Raw genomic sequence first — 19,135 nt, 5'->3', positions numbered from 1 at the left:
CCACAACTATAATAGCTAGAAGGTCGCTTTCTTTGGCAAAGTTCTTTATAATAATCTTCTCAAAAATGTTGTAGAACATTGTTTTGCTCTATCTCTTACTGCTTGAAAAATAAATTTTCTATCTTACTTTTAGGGGGGTTAATCAAAGAATCGTTCATACCATAAGAAAGAACGTTTTACGCTATGAAATTTCTATGAACATAGTTAACCAGTATAATCAACCATTTCGGCGCAATTAAAAAAGCGTGTTTTCATACCTGTGGGACTGCTGTGAACAGGTGACAAATGTCCACAGAGAGGTAGATGTAAGTGCGAAATGTCCTAAAAGTGATCAGAATGAAATATATGTTGTTCGTTCTAAGTTATCTGCAAAAAAATAAAAATTGAAAAAATACCCGATTTTGTCACTGTCCCGTTTTTGTCACCCTTAAATTCATCATGGGGGTGACAAAATCGGGTCATTACTGTAGTCAGCAACGCCAGGTAGAGCTTGTATAAGAATGCTACATATACGCTAGCGTCACGTAGTGAGTCAATTCTGCGCTGTTTTCCATACCATCTTGAAGGCGGCAGTCATTTGAGTAACCTTCCCGAAGACCGTAACTTTCTAAATAGTCAGCAACGCCAGATAGAGCTTGTATAAGAATACTAAATATACGCTAGCGCCACGTAGTGAGTCAATTCTGCGCTATTTTCCATACCATCTTGAAGGCGGCAGTTATTTAAGTAACCTTCCCGAAGACAGTAACTTTCTAGATAGCCAGCAGCGCAAGATACAGCTTGTATAACAATGCTACATATTTTTTTTTTTTTTATGGGAGCCTGGACCACTGCGACCATTAGTTAGATCTATTGTGGTAAATGCTACATATACGCTAGAGCCACGTAGTGAGTCAATTCTGCGCTATTTTCCATACCATCTTGAAGGCGGCAGTCATTTAAGTAACTTTCCCGAAGACGTTAATTCAAATTTCGGAAGTAAAACGAGAGGACGTTAATTCAAATTTTGGACATAAAACGAGAGGACGTTAATTCAACATTTGGAGGTAAAAAAAGTGACGTAAAACGAAATCACGTAAAATGAACGGACGTAAAACGAGATTCTAGTGTACCTATTATAAGTGCAGTTAGCTATTGTGCAAATACTGTTTCGATTAGATTACAATGTGAGCTAAAATATGCTAGATTAGCCAATAACGAAAAACAGTTTATTAGAGTTTACAGTAGATAGCTTAGAGCAGCATAGAAATAAGAAAATATCAATATATGCCTTTAAGTTTCCCGACAATGACGATTTCTGGTGTCTTTCCCCTATTTTCTTCATTCAAACTGGAACTTACTCATCTATTCCTTTCGTGCATACCATACAGCAGTTAGCCCATTATTAAAGCCAGTTGATAAAGCATTAGGTCGCAGGGCGCTTCTCCCGCTAGCTTGTTGGCAGTGTGTGGTCACGAAGATTTTTTGTAAATGAATATTTTTCCTGTAAAAAGTGTTTGTGTAATGATAACAATTGAACAGTTTAATAGACCGTAAAGTGGCGTAGAGCATTCAGTGTGCTTTGCAGTGACCGGTAGTGTAGACAGCATTTTGATAAGTCCAGAAAAAGTTCTCTTATTGAGCGAATATCTTCGCACACGCATTTGTTTACGTTTTCGTTTCTCTTTTCTGCTCGAAATCCACGTCAAGATGAGTGGCGGTGATAGGAGTGATAGCACCAATGTAAATGTGCTCGAAATACCCACCGAATGCGACAGGGTGTCTCAACTAAAAGCGTACTTTCTTAGCACGTTTAATCGGAATCCGAAATTTATTGTACGTTGCAGTGGAAGGTAAGAAAATGTATTTTTTATGCTTGTGTTTATCGCACAACAAAGGTGTTTAGGTATACCCACGTTATAAATATAAAATTCTACAAATCAGCAGTGCTCGAATATCTACAGAATATTTGAAAACTCGACTGAAAAACATAAATCAAAACTATCGAGCCTTCAGAAAATACAAAATAAAAAACGAACAGCGAACAAGATAAAAAAAACAGAAACAGAATTAAGCAAGTAATTGTTAATGAGAAATGTGAATACTATTTGAATAGACACAAATGCATTGTAAAGCGTCTCTAATAAACAAACAAACAATAGGTAAGCAATATTAATTTTCAGAAAAAAGGTAGAACACAAATTTACACGTCGAAATGTGTTCCATTATTTAAAATTTTTAAATTCATACTCATAATTTTTAGTAGTAGATTGACGTTGTATCGAATTGCTGCAAACAACTTGACATGATAATACTCAAAACTGGTATCTTTATATGAAATCTATAGAAAGGTTCATAATGTCAACATTAGGGAGAGGAACCGTAGCTACATAAGTAGTCCTACGCCAAACCTGCGTTTGTGTCCCGAGACACAGGCCCTTTTACTTTTTGTAAATACGACACCGTACGCTACCGGTGGAAGCATAACTATCTCATGTTTTACATTTTGTTTTCCGACATTTTGTTGCCTAGGTAACGTTATAATTCGATATGTATTTTTAAAATATGAATCGCAAACATGGGGTTTATATCAAGAAAAGCTTGAAAAAAATTTGAAGATAATTTGTCCCTCTGAAAAAATGGACGCATACTGCTCTCGCAACTCACTGCACTGCATGTATTATTTCATATACATAAAAGTTCTCAAGTTGAAGTTTTTCAACATTTTCTCAAAGAGGACAAATAACACCATCAAAACCAAATAATGGGTGGCTCCATAGCCTTAAGGTTACCGAGTCTGCTTTGACAAGCGAGTGGTCGTGGGTTCGAATCTTAGTAAAAACAAGCCATTCGAAGTTAAGTGACTTTAGCATGGGTATATTCTCAGGCCCCTCATTTACTTTTCCTACATGCTGAATTCTATATTTACCCACTGAAGCCCTCTTGACAGTGCAAAAGTCCCTCCTATAGTTAAGTGCACTGCTCAGAGGAACGAATAAGTCCTCGCCAGGGACGGCTATAATATGGGATAGTACCTGGTAACGTGGAATAAGTGGGTCAAGCTTTGAAGGAAGGCTATATCCCAATACACACAAGCACGCATGAAATCTAACAAGCATATCGCTCGTTCAATAGAGATTATAGCAAAAAGAAATACAGTGCAGGTTATACAGCAAACGCCCGAGCGATGTCACAATAGATCAACTATACTGGTCGCAGTGATGAGTCCACACAGGGAAAACAATAATTTTAGAAAAATCAGTTTTCAACTTTGAGTGCGATTTTCTCATCTTCGTGTTTTGTAACATGGGACAGATATGCTTCAAGCGGCAGTAAAGCAATTAAAGCTTATCTAAAAATAGGAATGTAATTTTCATATAGCAGATAGGCGCTAATATTGTCCTGTGTGGGTGCTTGTCTTGCCCCGATACGTTTTAGGCGGGTGAACCCCCTACTACGATTACTATGTAATTTTCACTGTGGACAGTATACACTCACAAATTCATTTTAAACGGTCCTCTAGTGTTCCGTCTCTAGTGTTCAATAAAGATGGTCGAGACTAGGGATTGAAAATTGAATTTTTCAAAATGAAATGAAATGCAGAAACAAATTAATATCATTTACTAATTGTAAACTAATTCCTAATTTTTCTTTCAGAGTGAATATCATTGGTGAACATGTAGATTATTGTGGCTATCCAGTGCTACCAATGGCAATAGAGCAAACAATTCTCGTAGCGGTTGCTCCATCAGAAGATAATTTAATCCACGTAAAGAACATAGATCCAAAGTACAAACCTTTCAAGTGTAATATAAACACGTTTACGTAAGTCACGACTATTATTGACAAGAGAGTCCAAAACTATTTCGAACATCACTTTTTTAGCATTGATTTGGATCAGTCAGGTGGCCCCGAGTGGTACAAGTATTTCTTGTGTGGCATAAAGGGAATTCTAGAATATGAGAAACCATCCGTTATACACGGAATGATGATAGTTCTATCAGGAAATATTCCGTCAGCCTCTGGTTTATCGAGTTCCAGTGCAATTGTCAGCGCCTCCGTGCTGTGTTCAGCATATCTACACAATGTAATTAACTTCAGTTACACGCAAAGAAAAGTGATATTAATAATAGATCTATTCCTCGAAATTCAGGTACCATTGGTGAAACAAACTTTAGCAACAATATCCGCTGAGTGTGAGCGTTACATTGGAACCCAGGGCGGTGGTATGGACCAAGCAATTGCATATCTGGCTAAACAAGGATGTGCCCAGTTTATCGAATGGGACCCATTAAGAGCAACTTCAATTAATCTACCAGCAAATGCAGTTTTTGTGATCGCCAATAGTTTGACGGAAGCAAATAAAGCTGCCAACTCCGATTTCAACCAACGAGTTGTTGAGTGTAGACTGGCTTGTCGGTAAGTTGATAGAAATGATCCCAAAAAATTTCTAGCATTTAAGAAAATTTTAAAGAATTTTAGCCAAACAAATGCAACTCAACTGGCGTCAAATTTGCCGTTTCGCTGATCTTCAACAAGCACTTAGCTATTCTCTGGAGGAAATGGAAACTTTGGCACATACTTACTTGACGCAAATGGCTTACAGTACGGCAGACCTGCTAACAATATTTGAAATCGAGCACGACGATTTTGTGGAAAACTTACTAACCGCTAATACAAGAGACGCTCAGATTTTTAAACTTAAGCAACGAGCGCTACATGTTTTGCAAGGTAACATACGCAATCCTACACGAAATAAACCATTCTTTAACAACATACACATACATGTGTATCCGGTGCAACATACACCCTCAGTTTCATATTTTGTTACGTTTCATTGCGACATTGACAATTTTCGAACTGTCCTGAGTTTACACTTTTGATCTAAAACATGACGTTAATGCACTATCACGCTTCACACTTTATAAATTCATGTTTACAGGAAACTAGTTTAATGTTTTCATGCAAACTTACTGTTTCCTAATTTTGCTATCCATATCAACTTACATATATAATTTTAAAACAGATGCGATGTTAGCCTACATAGTCGAGTGTATCAACACTGTTATTATTATTTATACTTCATATCATACATTTTTGAGAAATTTCCAAACCACAACATTTTAAAATATTGATTTTATATTTTGTTTTCAGAATCAATGCGTGTCCACACATTTGTTACGGTTGCTCGGCAGCAGTCAGAAGCAGCAATCCAAATAATGAAACAATTAATGCGAAAATCGCACGAAAGTCTGAGAACTTTATATGAATGTTCACATCCCAATTTAGATAAACTGGTTCAACTATCAGATTCCTTGGGCATAGGAGCAAGGCTTACAGGAGCAGGGTAAAGGTCATTATACTATGTAGAAATCGCCAAAAATTAATGCTTTTTACCTTTTCAGATGGGGTGGTTGTATAGTGGCATTATGCGATGGAATTGACGAAAGCCTACACTACATCAAATGCTTGAGTCAAACGTACTACGCCAATCATCCCCAAGCAAAAGGTAGAGATATAAAAGAGCTAATTTTTGCGACGAGCCCACAAAGAGGGGCTGAAATATATGCCTTGGTAGATACAAAGAATGTAATTGATTAAATTTGCCGATGGAATTCCAATTTTAGTTACCAACATTATTTAAGGCAACAAAATGTTAATTTAAAATAAATATCTATAATTTTACGAACTTCCTACTTTGTGCCAGAATTCAATAGCTGTTATCTTGCCTACCTTTAAGAAATCGTTTTCTGCAAACCAAATAAACAATTAACAAACCAAATTCGGTGATTTCATGTGTTTTCATGTTTTTCAATTTTTGATACATAGCAAGGAGGTTATGGTCATCTATCATTCAACAAACTGCGTGAATGTTAAAATTTACCATTCGTGAAAGTTTAATTCAGTTGAATGATACTAGCTGATAAAACTAAACAAACTTAGTGACCATCTGTGCAACTGTCGATATTGAAACAGTTTCTAATTTTCTCCAATGCCTCGTCGATTACTTCCATTGATTTCATTAATTTGAGCAAGTTTGACAAACCTGTTAAGAGAAATGTATTAAATAATGATTCGGTTTTAGAAGATTGCTATTTGGAATCACTTACACTTTTTGTCTTTGTCACTTAACAGCAGCGCGAGAATCGCGATTTCGGAATTCTCTGCAATTTTTGTAAGAATTTGCAGAGGACAATAATTTTGCTTTGTGCAGTACTGATCAAGTAGGAGCAAAATGTCAGACAGCATAGAGGATGAGAGATTTACTCCAAGCAGTTTGTCTAGTGGACCACTTTCGACGAGCTGAATTAAAGAAGATAATCAATACATCAATGGCGTATGCATGCATGCATCCATTATTACCTTTAAAAGCTCAAATCGGTCAATGGGATTTTGTAAATTGATCCAGGTTTGGTTAAACTCGACTGTAGTTGAAGGAATGGCGTAATATTTAAACGTCTTCTCAAAGTTCTGATTACCCTCCTTTTTATCAGTTGTTTCCGGTTGGTACTGCTATAAGAACATAATTAATTGCGAGGGACAGAAAGTAGTAATGGGATTTAAATAACTTACATTTCCCTGATTAATCATCTCCTTTTCCAGCTTACTCTGTGACAAACCAGCTTCTATCTTAGGTTCTGCAGCTACCGTGAGGGTCGGTTCAGATTCTGAAACGTATTTTGATGTCTTCACTTCGTCCTTTCCAGCCGAAGAATTGTTGCAAGCACCTAACGGTGAATGCTGACTATATAGAGTATCTTTCGGAGGACTAGAAGGAGTAACTGGTGGCGAAAAATAATTTTTCAAATTGGGCATTGCTTTTATAAAGCTCTGGTTATCAGAACCAGTGTCATGTTTTGTATGATCAACCCGTTCTCCGGTGTTGTTGTTGAACATTTTATCGATCACATCATCCGGAATAGTTTCATAATCGGAAGCTACAACGTAGTTGGTAGGTACAGTTTGGTTATCACCAGATGAGATATCCTCTGAGATTTGAATCCTTCTGAGCGGTACCTAAAAATAAACAAATGAATATAGAACCAAGTATTGCTTTTAGAAATTCATGGTATGGTACCTTAGATCGAAGATGCGGAGGCTTCTGGATAAAATTGATTAAAGAGGCGTTCTTGCTCAATTCATTCCATTGGAAGGACTTTGGCTCTTGTTTAAGTTCTAATGCACGCTGTAAACGTTCCAGATCTTTTTTGGCAGTTAGCCGTTGCTTTTCGTCTCTTACTAAATCAAGAAACTTCTTGCAATCAATTATTGCTTCGTAATATTCTCCTTTCTGTTCTCGTACTCGCATTCGTTGATAGTAGGGACGAAAATATCCCCTATCTAGCTCAATCGCTTTATTGCAGTCCTCGAGACAGTTCTCGTAATTCTTCATGTGAAAGTAACACAAACTGCGATTATGATAATAAATTGAATCATTTTCGAATACATCTATTGCTTTAGAAAAATATTCGCAGGCTTTAACGTAGTTTTTGTTCCCAAGTTGAGTATTTCCTTGTAGTTTGAGCTTATCTGCCTCCTGTCGCAATCTAGTTTCTATTCTCTCCATATCTTGCTTGATTTTTACCAATTCGTTCGCATTATTGGTAAGTTTCAATAATTGTTGGCAATTAATATATGCCAACTTGTTTTTGCCCAAATGTTCGAATGCTTTCATTCGTCGGTAGTGCGCTGTCACATGCTTGTTTTCTATTGATATGGCAATGTCACAATCTGTAATGGTTTCCTCATACCGCTCCAAATTAAAATAGCACTGCGCTCGATTAACATAATAGGCAGGATTTCGATCATTTATTTCGATAGCTTTGGTGAACATCTCGATTGCCGTTTGGCCGTATTTTTCCTTATACATGTTATAATCCTCTCCTTCCTTAGTACGCTTGCAAAACTCGATTCCTTTTTGATTGAAAATCTCTGCATCTTTCAGGTGTTCAGAGGCAATCAATCTATCGACGCATGAATAGTCCTTTTCTGTAACCTTTTGATCTTCAGCGAACTTATCTATTTCATCAACGTGGCTTCTAATTGGAGGATTAACTCGACTCTAAAATAAAAAAGGAGAGACCGTTAGCTACCGTGATGTTGCGGTTTGATTCACTTAAAAAAATTTTTACTACTTTTTACTTAAAACACCGAATAATTTGGAAAAAGTTTTCTTCTTTTCTTTGATTTCACACCGAAATGCTTTTTTAGTTGAAAAAAGAGATTTTAAGCTCAAAATTCATTAATCGCCCCCCTTACATTCAAATGGTACAGGCAAATAAATAAATTAGCTTTTTGCCTTTAGTAAACTGGCAACCATTTACGGCGGTGTACCGATAACGGCCAGTTCGGACGGCAGACTAACCAACGGCTTGGCCACTTCGATTCCTTATGCTCGATCAAGCGCTGCTTCGGCACATTACCTTTAATTAAAGCGATAAACATTATACATTTTGTATTTCCGCGTAATATTTTTTATTCTTTTGCATTGGTATTTTATACTTTAATATACTTTTCTTCAAATCTTCAGTCTAAAAAGAATCGTTACCTCAATAAGACCATTATAATTATTTTATAAAGTTGCAGTCCTTCTGATGTTGGGCACCCCGACTCAGAAAACAATGTCATTATGAGATTTCTTTACACAGGTAAAAAACAAACATTTTAATTGTTTTTACCTAAAATTTTGATCGTAAAAACGGCAAAAACCAAATCTATTTTCGGTTTTAATGTATACGTTATTATTTTCCATGGTAGACCCTGCCAAAAAAGTCAAAACCGAAAGAAAATATTCCGTACACTCTTTTCGAGTTCTATAATCCAAAAACATTTGATTTTAATTTATACCTAATTTGACCGTTATTACACAGAAGCTAAAACTCAAAGGTTAAACTATATATACAATTTCATTCTCTCGACATTTTGCCAATGTTTGTAAATTGTTTCTAATATCACAAATTTTGTTTTCAACAAATAGATTCCCTTCTATTCTGTTTCTGATGTGTTAAGCAATTTTGTTCCTTGGAATTACAAAGATTTCCATGGAACGAGCAACTTCACTAAAATGTTTACTTCAGCAATTATAGATAGCTAAAGGCAACTCTCAGGTTACAACTATCAGCGAAAACATAGTCTTTAGCAAAATATGAAAGAAAATCAGGGAAGTCGATAGGTACATCGTGCTAAAAAAATACTGAATAAACAATTCAGAAGCAAGGGATTTCAGAAACTCCTAATCTAAAGTAATCAAGCCAGGAGACAATAACTGAAGAATCCTGCAAATACACATATACCTAACGATATTCATAAATTCTTAAATACTTTGTAGTTCTCAAACCATTGTCGATTATGCCAGAATATGTGAATACTCAACCTGGTCCTTCTGTTGCTTATACCGTGTCTCCGTTTGATTCATTTCTTGTACCCAGTCGGATAGATCTTTTAATGACTGAAGCTGCTGTTCGCATTTTGCTTTCACTTCCAGCTGCGACTTTACCGCGTTCGACATAATTTTTGCACTTGCGATAGAGCCGAACTAATACGTAAAATTAGCTTCACTTTACACAAAGCTTGAAAAATTTCTCTGACCAGTACTGTATGTTGACTGTTGACTAACAAATTCGCAATGACAATGAGAATGAATGAGCAATGACAGCAGTGATGTGTTGCTGATAAAGTGATAAGCCCGAATCACATTCACCGTCAGTATCCGGTAGTGGAAACGTATAACGAAACGGACAAGGGGTTTCCAGTAAGGCGTATAACTGCGTAGTAATCAGAGATTACTTTTGTAATCATTTTCGAATTAATTAGGTAATCAATGGTAATCAGTAGAGTAATCAATGATAATCTTAAGTAATCATTGGTAATCATGATTAATTTATAGTAATCACAAGAGTTTGATTACTGGTAATCAGAGGCAATCAGTAAAGTAATCAAAAGTAACTTTTTTCAAAGGTGCGTAGTAATCATTGCTGTTGGAAACCCCTTGGAAACGGAGCATCACGGACAAGGGGTTTCCAGTAAGGCGTATAGGTGTGTAGTAATTAAAGATTACTTTTGTAATCATTTACGAATTAATTAGGTAATCAATGGTAATCAGTAGAGTAATCGATGATAATCTTAAGTAATCAGTGGTAATCATGATTAATTTATAAATAGTAATCACAAGAGATTGATAACTGGTAATCGGAGGTAATCAGTAAAGTAATCAAAAGTAACTTTTTTCAAAGGTGCGTAGTAATCATTGCTTTTGGAAACGCCTTGATCACGGATAATTCACCATGACGGCACCGCACGACCTCTTTTACACTTACAGAACTGCCCGTCGCTGAATGCGTGAAAATTATTCAATGCGTGAAAATTATTCAATGCGTGAAAATTATCAATAGCCCGGGATTTAGATTGATTACCCGAATAAAAACGGAAAGCGAAAAAGCATCATGTTTCACTGTAACATAATTTCGAAAAACCACAACGAAACAGTGAAAATCTTTAAAAGTTACACTAAAGTTACCATAAATATTACTGTTTTCGTATAGTAGGAGGAAGTCCCCAGTACCGGACACCTTATAGGATTTTGATATACAGTAAAGATTTGTATAACGCGGTGTAAAGATCTGTATAAGACACATTCCAGCGTTACGGGACACTATCCCTATTGTGCAGATCGATTTCTGTTTCATCAACTCCCTGGCATTCTAGTGGAAAATGAAGTACTCTTTAAACAACTATTTTATAAGGTATTTGCCAAAAAATTGGTGAAACAAGAGGCGATTCACAGGGTAACAATGGGTAATAAATGTGTCCCGTAACGCTGGAATGTGTCATAACACGGTGGGTGGTGCTGCACAGTTATCGCGATATCTCAGCTGTCCATTGACCAATAAAGTTGATTTTTAATACATTTACCGTTTGGAGCAGCGAATGACTGCAAAACAGTCTAATGACTGGCAGTCATCACGCTAACGAAAAGCAACCGCGCTGTGTGGCGCTATCATATATTCAACCTACTACAAAAAAACAACCACTACATGTGCATGGAAGAAGTCGGTCGGACTCCGTCCAATACAAACGAACATTTTGCTTGCATCGGACCGACGTCCGGGTGACAAACTAGGTAAGGTAAATCCAAGTAATAGGGTAACCAACCTATTTTGGACACCATCAGCAGCTGTACATAATTTGGACACTTGCATTTGATTTTGCTCTAACTGTCAAAATTATGTACAGCTGCTGAGGGGCCCCAAAATACGTTGGTTACCCTATTACTTGGATTTGGAGACAAAAAGAGAAACGAAAAAATAGGTCATCTTATGCTTCCAGTCAGTTTGCAGTTCAGATTCTTCATATGAACGCGCAAAGCGGGGCAAAGCGGGAGTACGACTGTTTGCTTTTGCAGAGAGGCCGCGTGAATTGTAAGACGGCAGCAGCGCAAGCGGCAGATTGACTGGATTCAAAAAACAGTCAAATGATCGTTCAAAAAGCGGAGGTTAAATGCGGAAAGTATCGCATTCACGTCAGTCACATTCAACTTGCGATTCCTTTTCAAGCGCAGGGTAGGACCCCATAGCCTGCACACCGACACGAACGATAACGGCCAACGATGTATAAACTTCGCAGCTTCCCGAGGCCTGGTGATCTGAAGCACTTTTTCCCACGCAAGGATATCCACAAAGCCGCCTGGAGATCACCTGACCAACGTACAATGAACCAAATTGACCACGTTCTCATAGAGGGCCGGTTTTTCTCTAACATCACGAACATATGCTCCCGACACGGTGCGGATATTGATTCTGACCATTATCTAGTAGCAGTACATGTGCGCTCAAAGCTGTCCACCGTATACCGGACACGTCAAAGCCGCCCTTCTCGGGTGAACATCAGGCAGCTACTGTTTTACCTGACTCACTGCGAATATACGTGTTATTGAAATAAAACGTAGCCATGCGTTTTATTCGTTTATATCCAAGTAACCAAAAGTTCCGATAAAAGGGGATTTTTTGGCTTATTCAGCCAACGAAATCATCATGAATAGAACTCTATCCAGCCTAATTTTTAAGCAATACCGTACTTTCAAGTTCATATTTGATTATTAAACTTGGAAGGGAATTCAAAGCAACTTCTAACAGAATTAGAAAGTTCACAAAAAGTTCACTTAAGTTGCTATATAGAACACTGTTCAGCTCAAAAAGAAACTCCAATAATCTTAAAAATAAAAAAAGATTGGAGGAATTTTCCCACTTCTTCCTGTTTTGTAAATTCATGACATTCCCCCATTTAAACTAAGGCATTTAATTTCGGTTAATAGTGACAACCACCAATATCAATTATTTTATTTAATGAAAGATCATCAGAAGAATAATCGACCGTTTTTTTATAAATATTAATTTACTGTAACTTACACACTTAATCGGTTCGGTAAAATTTTACCGAATCCAATTTACCAATATCTAAACAGAAGAACGTTCGGTAAAAATTTTTATTGCACCAAACATTATTAATGATCTGTAAACGTCGATTCGCGCCATCGAAATTTTTACCGAACGTTCAGCTGTTTAGATTTCGGTAAAATTTTACCGAATTCGGTGCTTTTTGTTAAGTGTGTACCACACGCCACCAACCAAACCTCGAGTACTCCCTTTCGGTGACTTAGATGCACACCACTGCTCCGTTACTGGAATATGCGATTTGCGTCGATTTTACTCGATGTGCTAATTTCTTATTTACCCACAGCCCCGAAACGAACTTACACTCAAGAACAACTCATCGGCAAAATTCATGTCACTAGCGGCGTCAGAGATGGCGCAATGCATCAGGATAGGCTTGCAATGCGGAACGCTCGGGTTCAAATCCGGCAGCGGTAGGTGTTAGTTAGTTTTTTTTGTATGGTCTATCTAAATCACATGAACCAACTTTATAGAAGTTAGAAAGAGGCGGAGGTAGAAAATAGAAAAGTATAAAAATAGAACTTAAACTGCCATTTTATAAATTTTTGACAAAGTTTCTTTAAAAGCTGCTTAGTGCTCTATGCGGCGAACTCAAGCCAACTTTGAAGTTCGGTCAATTTCTGGTAAGGTCACTTAGCAAGCTATAGATCCATAGACATAAAGCTTGTTAACCTTCCTTAGACACCATTATCCGAACTCTTAGTTACTTTCAAGTTACATGTTAAACTTTCAAGTTGCATGTTGAACTTTCAAGTTGCTACATATATTAACGGTACTTTATTGAGAATGAAGTTCGGTTTACAAATGCCTGGTCTGGTTGTTCAGCAGGAAAGTTCTGCGGAACTAAATTTGAGCCAAATATGAACTTCCAGGTTCGTTCCTTAAGTGAACTTCGAACTTTTGGTTGCTTGGGTAACGCATATGCAGCTAATATCCATAACGAACGATTTTTATAAGGTGCTTTTGTTATTGCCTTTAACATGTAAAAAATTGCATAAATAACAATTCAGTTTCACAATGCAATTATTGCGTACTATAGGCACTTGAAATATAACGTTTAAGTATGTTATTTTTAGTGAAAAAAATAAACGATATTTTCGATACAAAGCAGCCATAAAGTTCCGCGGAACTAATAGTGAACCAAATGTGAACTTCTGAGTTCGTTTTTAAGTAAAATTCGAACTTTTGGTTGCTTGGGAAGGGCGATATTTTACGAAACCTTTCAAACCAACACGATCCCGCGAACACAACGCATATTCGCAGTGAGTCAGGTAACGCAGTAGGTATTGAGCCTCGAAGTACACAAAATGATTGGTTAGATGGAGAATACCAACAAGCGGTGGAGGGGAAAAAACTTGCACATACATGTGTATAGGGACGAGGGAGGCAATCTAATCATAAACGAGCGCGACCACCAGAGGGAAGCACTTCTTCGATGAACACCTCAATGGCGAAGTCGCAGAAGGAGGCGGAACGGAAATTAACCTGGGAGCGCCTATGGAAGATAGTAATGTCCTAGCACCTGATCTTCAAGAAGTCAAACGAGAAATCGGGCTGCTGAAGACCAACAAAGCCGCTGGGAAGGACCGCCTACCGGCAGAGCTTACGCATAGGCTCTACACTGGGTTATTTCGAGGATTTGAGAGGAGGAAAAGCTACCGGAGGAATGGATGGAAGGAGTGGTTTGTCTCATCTACAAAAAGGGTGATCGACTAGACTGCTGCAACTATCGCGGTTTTACGCTAGTAAACGCCGCCTACAAGGTACTCTCCCAGATCCTGTTACGCCGGTTATCTCCGATAGTACAAGGTTTCGCAGGGAATTATCAGGCAGGTTTCACTGGGGCTCACGCAACTATGGACCAAATTTTTACTATACGACAGATCTTGTATGTCTTGTATCTTGAATGTCGGGCGTATAACGTGCCCACGCATCACATCTTTGTTGATTTCAAAGCAGCATACGATACAGTCCCCAAGCAACCAGAAGTTCGAAAATTACTTGACACGCGAACTCGAAAGTTCATAATTAGTTCAGATTCAGTTCCGTGGAACTTTCTTGCTGATTAGTACTGTATATCAAGTATACGTGAAACTTAATGCTTTAAGAAGTGCTGCGAGTACTTCATAGATACTTCAAAGCTATTAGGATGCTACATGCAGTTCTGAAGTAACTTTAGTTGCTAACAAGTTCTGCGTGCTGCTTTTTTGTTTATATTTCTGGTGATCAAACCAGCAGAACCTGAAACTATTGGAGATTAACCCATTATGACCCGGGTATACCTAAATTTGGACCAAATGAAGTGAAACTCTGTAATCTATTATATTATGGCTCGAATGTGTCGGGAAACGCAAAATCGTCATTTGGAATGCTTTCAAGGCCAAAATATCGCAGGTTAAATATTTTATAGGCTCAGTTTCAAACAAACAAATCACAAAGTTTTTTACAGATTTCTTATCGAATTTTGTGATAGACTTTACATATAAATACTAATTTACATGTCAGGTAATGTTTCGTCACTAAATGTAGACTTTTTCATGCGTTTTGGAGACAAACATTTTTTCGCCATTTTTTCCGCCATTTGTCACAACTTTGCACTGTTGAAAATATAGATGAAATGACAAAAACTGACAAATTATATCACACACACATCAGATTGATGTCTTATCTCTCTTGTAGTGATATATTAACAATGCTAACTATTGAAATTCAGTAGTAAACAGGTTTTGAAGACGAGGTATGATATATCATACGCTGGGTCATAATAGGTTAATTACTAACCCTCGCACATTTCTAATTACAAATATATTCTCTATATGCCTACCGTTCCTGCCTGTTCCTGCGTAAACTGATCACATCGTGCTCGCCACCAACACTCTTTCAGAAGCTGATACCAGCTCAAGGACGTCGCCTCCAAAACCTGATTATTCCGCGCAATAACACGAACAGCTACTCAAATTCACTATTCGTACGAGGAGTTGCAATATGGAATTCTTTACCCACTGTGGTCAAACAATCGTCAACGGAAGCGGATTTTAAGAGGGGCTGCCTAGAGTTTTTTAACCGTCATTAAATTAATTGTTAGTATGTAATGTATTTAGAATTTATAAAATGATACAAATTATGTATATGATAATAACTGTGACATTCGGAGATAGCATACAAAAAGGTTTACCTTACGCTATCAGATAAATAAATAAATAAATAAATAAATAAATATAAATAAGAATGTAATGCTTTTCATTATTGTGTTGTGTTGTGTAGCATATGCTGTCGGTATCTCACTACTATAGTTAATTGCCTGGTTCCAAACTTTATGGTCTATAATTAACTCGCTCTGCATAAAGCTGCTGCAAGTTCTGAAACGAACTTTTACTTAACAACTCATTGGCAAAATTCACATCGCTTGTATACGACAAAGGTGACGCAGTGGATCGGTATAGGTTAACAACGCGGAACACCCGGGTTCAAACCCAACAGCAGGCAAATGCAACGAATATAGAAGTTAGGTAGAAGTATAAAAATAGAACATAGAAGTGCTGCTAAATTTGTTTTTTCTTAGTTTTTGACAGTTTATTTCGAAACTGCTTAGCGTTCTATGCAGTGAACCCAAGACAGCTTGAAAGTTCGGTTAATTACTTAAAAGTGACGCTGCTTAGCAAGTTATAGATTGATATACATAAAGCTGTTTAACCCTTGTTAGACACCATTATTCGAACTCTTGGTTACTTGGGCTTGTCTCGATCGACCCAAGTAACCAAGAGTTCGAATAATGGTGTCTAACGAGGGTTAAACAGCTTTATGTATACTAATCTGTAACTTGCTAAGCAGCTTCACTTTTAAGTAATTAACCGAACTTTCAAGCTGTCTTGAGTTCGGTACATAAAACACTAAGCAGCTTCGAAATAAACTGTCAAAAACTAAGAAAAAACTAAAATTTAGCAGCACTTCTTCTATGTTCTATTTCTATACTTCTACCTATAACCTCTATATATTCGTTGCAATTGCCTGATGTTCGGTTTGAACCCGGGTGTTCCGCGTTGTAAACCTATCCCGATCCACTGCGTCACCTTTGTCGTATACAAGCGATGCGAATTTTGCCAATGAGTTGTTCTTAAGTAGAAGTTCGTTTTAGAACTTGCAGCAGTTTTATGCAGCGCGAGTTAGTTTTAGAACATAAAGTTTGGAGATAGGCAATTAGCTAGTAGTGAGATACCGACAGCATATGCTACACAACACAACACAATAATGAAGAGCATTGCATTCTAATTTATATTTGTAATTACAAATGTGCGATGGTTAAATTTATTCGAGTGAAATAAAAATAATTAATCTCAAACAGTTTTAGGTTCTGCTAGTTTAATCACCAGAAATTTAAACAAAAAAAATCATTTCGTGGCCACAAGCATGCACCGCAGAACTTGTTGCAACTAAAGTTACTTCAGAACTTCATGTAGCATCCTAATAGCTTTGAAGTATCTATAAAGTACTCACAGCACTTCTTAAAGTATTTAGTTCCACGTATACTCGATATACACTACTAATCAGCAAGAAAGTTCCTCGGAGCTGAATTTGAACTAATTGTGAACTTTCAAGTTCACGTGTCAAGTAATATTCGAACTTCTGGTTACTTGGGAGCTATGGCAGATAATGCACGAACACGGTTTTCCGGACAAACTGATGCGACTGATCAGAGCTACACTGGATCGAGTGTTGTGTTTCGTACGCATCTCTGGGACACTCTCGAGTTCCTTCGAGACGCGGCGAGGGTTGAGACAAGGTGACGGTTTATCCTGCATGCTGTTCAACATCGCTCTTGAGGGAGTGATCGGACGAGCGGGCATCGAAAGAAGAGGCACGATTTTTATCAAGGGTAGCCAACTTCTAGAGAGACTTTGCAGATGACTTCGATATCATAGCCAGTAACTTCGCGACGGCGGAGGCAATCTACGCCAGACTGAAAGCGGAGTCTAAGAGAATTGGGCTACAAATAAATGCGTCGAAGACCAAATACATAAAAGGAAGAGGGTCAAAGGAAGCAAACGCGCATCTCCCACGGACGGTAACCGTTGACGGCGACGAACTAGAGGAGTTCGTGTACTTAGGATCGCTGGTGACCGCGGACAACAGCACTAGTAAGGAGATCCATCGGCGCATCCAAACGAGAAATTGGGCCTACTTTGCCCTTCGTAAAACGCTACGATCAGGAAGCATACGCCGCCGCACAAAGCTAACAATGTACAAAACCCGTCACTAACGAGAATGACATTAGCTGGGGCCCGTTTGAGATGGGTTGAGAGGGGAGCAAATATCGGAGAAGATGCGGATGATTGAAATTTTATATTTGTTTATATTATGCTGCAAACAGCTTCAACGCTGGCCAAAGCTTATGTCAAAATTTTACTATGAGGATTACTCCTTTGGAAACCTTAACTGCCGGTGGAATCATAACTGTGTCATGTTACATCTTGCTATCTAACGTCGGTAGTTCGAAAGTATTTTTGAAATATGTATAAATTTTATAACTTTATGTGCCATTTTCTCGTTTTCGTTTTTTGTTACGTGAGACACAGATATGCTTCCAGCGGCAGCTAACCAAAAGCTTGAAAAGATCGGTTTTAAAAAGAAAGCGATAATTTTCATGTTTTTATTATCCTTTATTGAACTCAAAACATAAATTAAGATACTTTTGAGATTGTACTCATCTCAATACCGTAACTAAATTTGATAGTTCATTGCCTATTGATTGTAAAAATGAAAAAGAAAAACACATTCGAATATCGAACTCGCTTTCAAATTTCACTTGTTTTGGTGCTGTTTGGTTTCTTGGTAAATACTTTATTCAATAGGTTGAAGAATAATGTTTTTGTTACGTTTTGTACTGGACAATTGGACAATATTACAAGACATCAGTTTTCCTTTTACTTGTGTTTTCGTGAATTACGAAAAATGTATGTAAAATATACATATGAAGAATGACTGGCCGTTTAGGGTCTGTTACAGGCATCCATTATAGTTCTGTGAGAACATAGGTTGAATATTCATATAAAATTTGTTTCATTCTATAGTCTCGTCAGTGTATGCAATGTTCGTATCAAAAAATAGATTCCATAATGCCAAATATACAAAAGTAATCCAAACATTAAAATTTTGGAAAGTTGCTATCGCAATAGTATTTTGAATAGCTGGGAAACAATAGTAATTTTCTGACTGCTACTGCTACGGTTTGAAATGTGACAAACTAAACTAAATATGACATTTGACGTAAAATAGTTATCCTAGAGTTACATATTTTCTGTTCAATTTTGCTTTTTAGCCGGTGGCTTTTTTAATAGTTATATGCTTGCATGCGCTAGACACATGTTTTATCCATCATCTAGGATTTAAGTTTCTGTTTGTATGCTGTGGGTAGCGCTGATTTAAATGCATTTAGTTCCGGTTGAATCCAGCTCCTCCTCCACCGCCGGCAAGATTTTCGCGTACACTGCAAAAAAAATATGTGTGAGATTTTTAACAGAGTTGCACAAAAAGGACATGATTGATTAAAACATTATTTCACAACTATTCCATGCCGATGTATAGCCAACCTATGATACCTGCAGAAAGCAGCAAGCTTTGTAGAAAGACTTGAGATTTATTGTTATTATCTTAAACTAAACAACAAAATCACTAGTCTTCCATACAAAATATTGCAATATTTGTTAATT

General features: G+C 37.3%; 3 protein-coding genes across 8 annotated transcripts in view; 1 reads left to right on the top strand and 2 right to left on the bottom strand.

Annotated features, from left to right (window-relative positions):
* Window positions 1-1,409: 1,409 nt before the first annotated feature.
* Window positions 1,410-5,762, top strand: LOC128733464 (N-acetylgalactosamine kinase). 3 transcript variants are annotated; one of them, XM_053827070.1, is made up of 8 exons: window positions 1,410-1,573; window positions 1,690-1,832; window positions 3,637-3,804; window positions 3,865-4,066; window positions 4,133-4,398; window positions 4,454-4,710; window positions 5,134-5,326; window positions 5,385-5,762. In XM_053827070.1, exons 2-8 carry the CDS (start codon window positions 1,690-1,692, stop codon window positions 5,578-5,580), a joined length of 1,425 nt encoding a protein of 474 aa, XP_053683045.1. In that variant the 5' UTR covers window positions 1,410-1,573; the 3' UTR covers window positions 5,581-5,762. The 3 variants fall into 3 exon arrangements, with proteins under 3 accessions (XP_053683045.1, XP_053683044.1, XP_053683042.1); XM_053827069.1 differs by having other exon boundaries at window positions 1,410-1,608; XM_053827067.1 differs by having other exon boundaries at window positions 1,410-1,832.
* LOC128733463 (RNA polymerase II-associated protein 3) lies at window positions 5,743-9,554 on the bottom strand. 3 transcript variants are annotated; one of them, XM_053827066.1, is made up of 6 exons: window positions 9,375-9,554; window positions 7,058-8,041; window positions 6,553-6,996; window positions 6,343-6,492; window positions 6,090-6,282; window positions 5,743-6,025 (listed from the first exon to the last, which is right to left on the bottom strand). In XM_053827066.1, the coding sequence occupies exons 1-6, from the start codon at window positions 9,444-9,446 to the stop codon at window positions 5,919-5,921; spliced, it is 1,950 nt and encodes a 649-aa protein (XP_053683041.1). In that variant the 5' UTR covers window positions 9,447-9,554; the 3' UTR covers window positions 5,743-5,918. The 3 variants fall into 3 exon arrangements, with proteins under 3 accessions (XP_053683041.1, XP_053683040.1, XP_053683039.1); XM_053827065.1 differs by having other exon boundaries at window positions 5,744-6,025; window positions 6,343-6,489; window positions 9,353-9,554; XM_053827064.1 differs by having other exon boundaries at window positions 5,745-6,025; window positions 9,353-9,554.
* Window positions 9,555-18,074: 8,520 nt separating this feature from the next.
* LOC128733916 (heterogeneous nuclear ribonucleoprotein K homolog) overlaps window positions 18,075-19,135 on the bottom strand; it is a 33,431-nt gene continuing 32,370 nt past the window's right edge. For both annotated transcript variants that reach the window (XM_053827786.1, XM_053827787.1), the window contains one exon: window positions 18,075-18,912. In XM_053827786.1, the coding sequence (XP_053683761.1) occupies window positions 18,858-18,912 (55 nt within the window). In that variant the 3' untranslated portion in view covers window positions 18,075-18,857. The remainder of the gene's footprint in view (window positions 18,913-19,135) is intronic.

This window comes from Sabethes cyaneus, chromosome 2, assembly GCF_943734655.1.
Source record: "Sabethes cyaneus chromosome 2, idSabCyanKW18_F2, whole genome shotgun sequence".
NCBI classification, from domain to species: Eukaryota; Metazoa; Arthropoda; class Insecta; order Diptera; family Culicidae; genus Sabethes; species Sabethes cyaneus.
The sequence above is the reverse complement of the archived record's forward strand: the minus strand, read 5'-3'. Positions and strand labels throughout refer to the sequence as shown.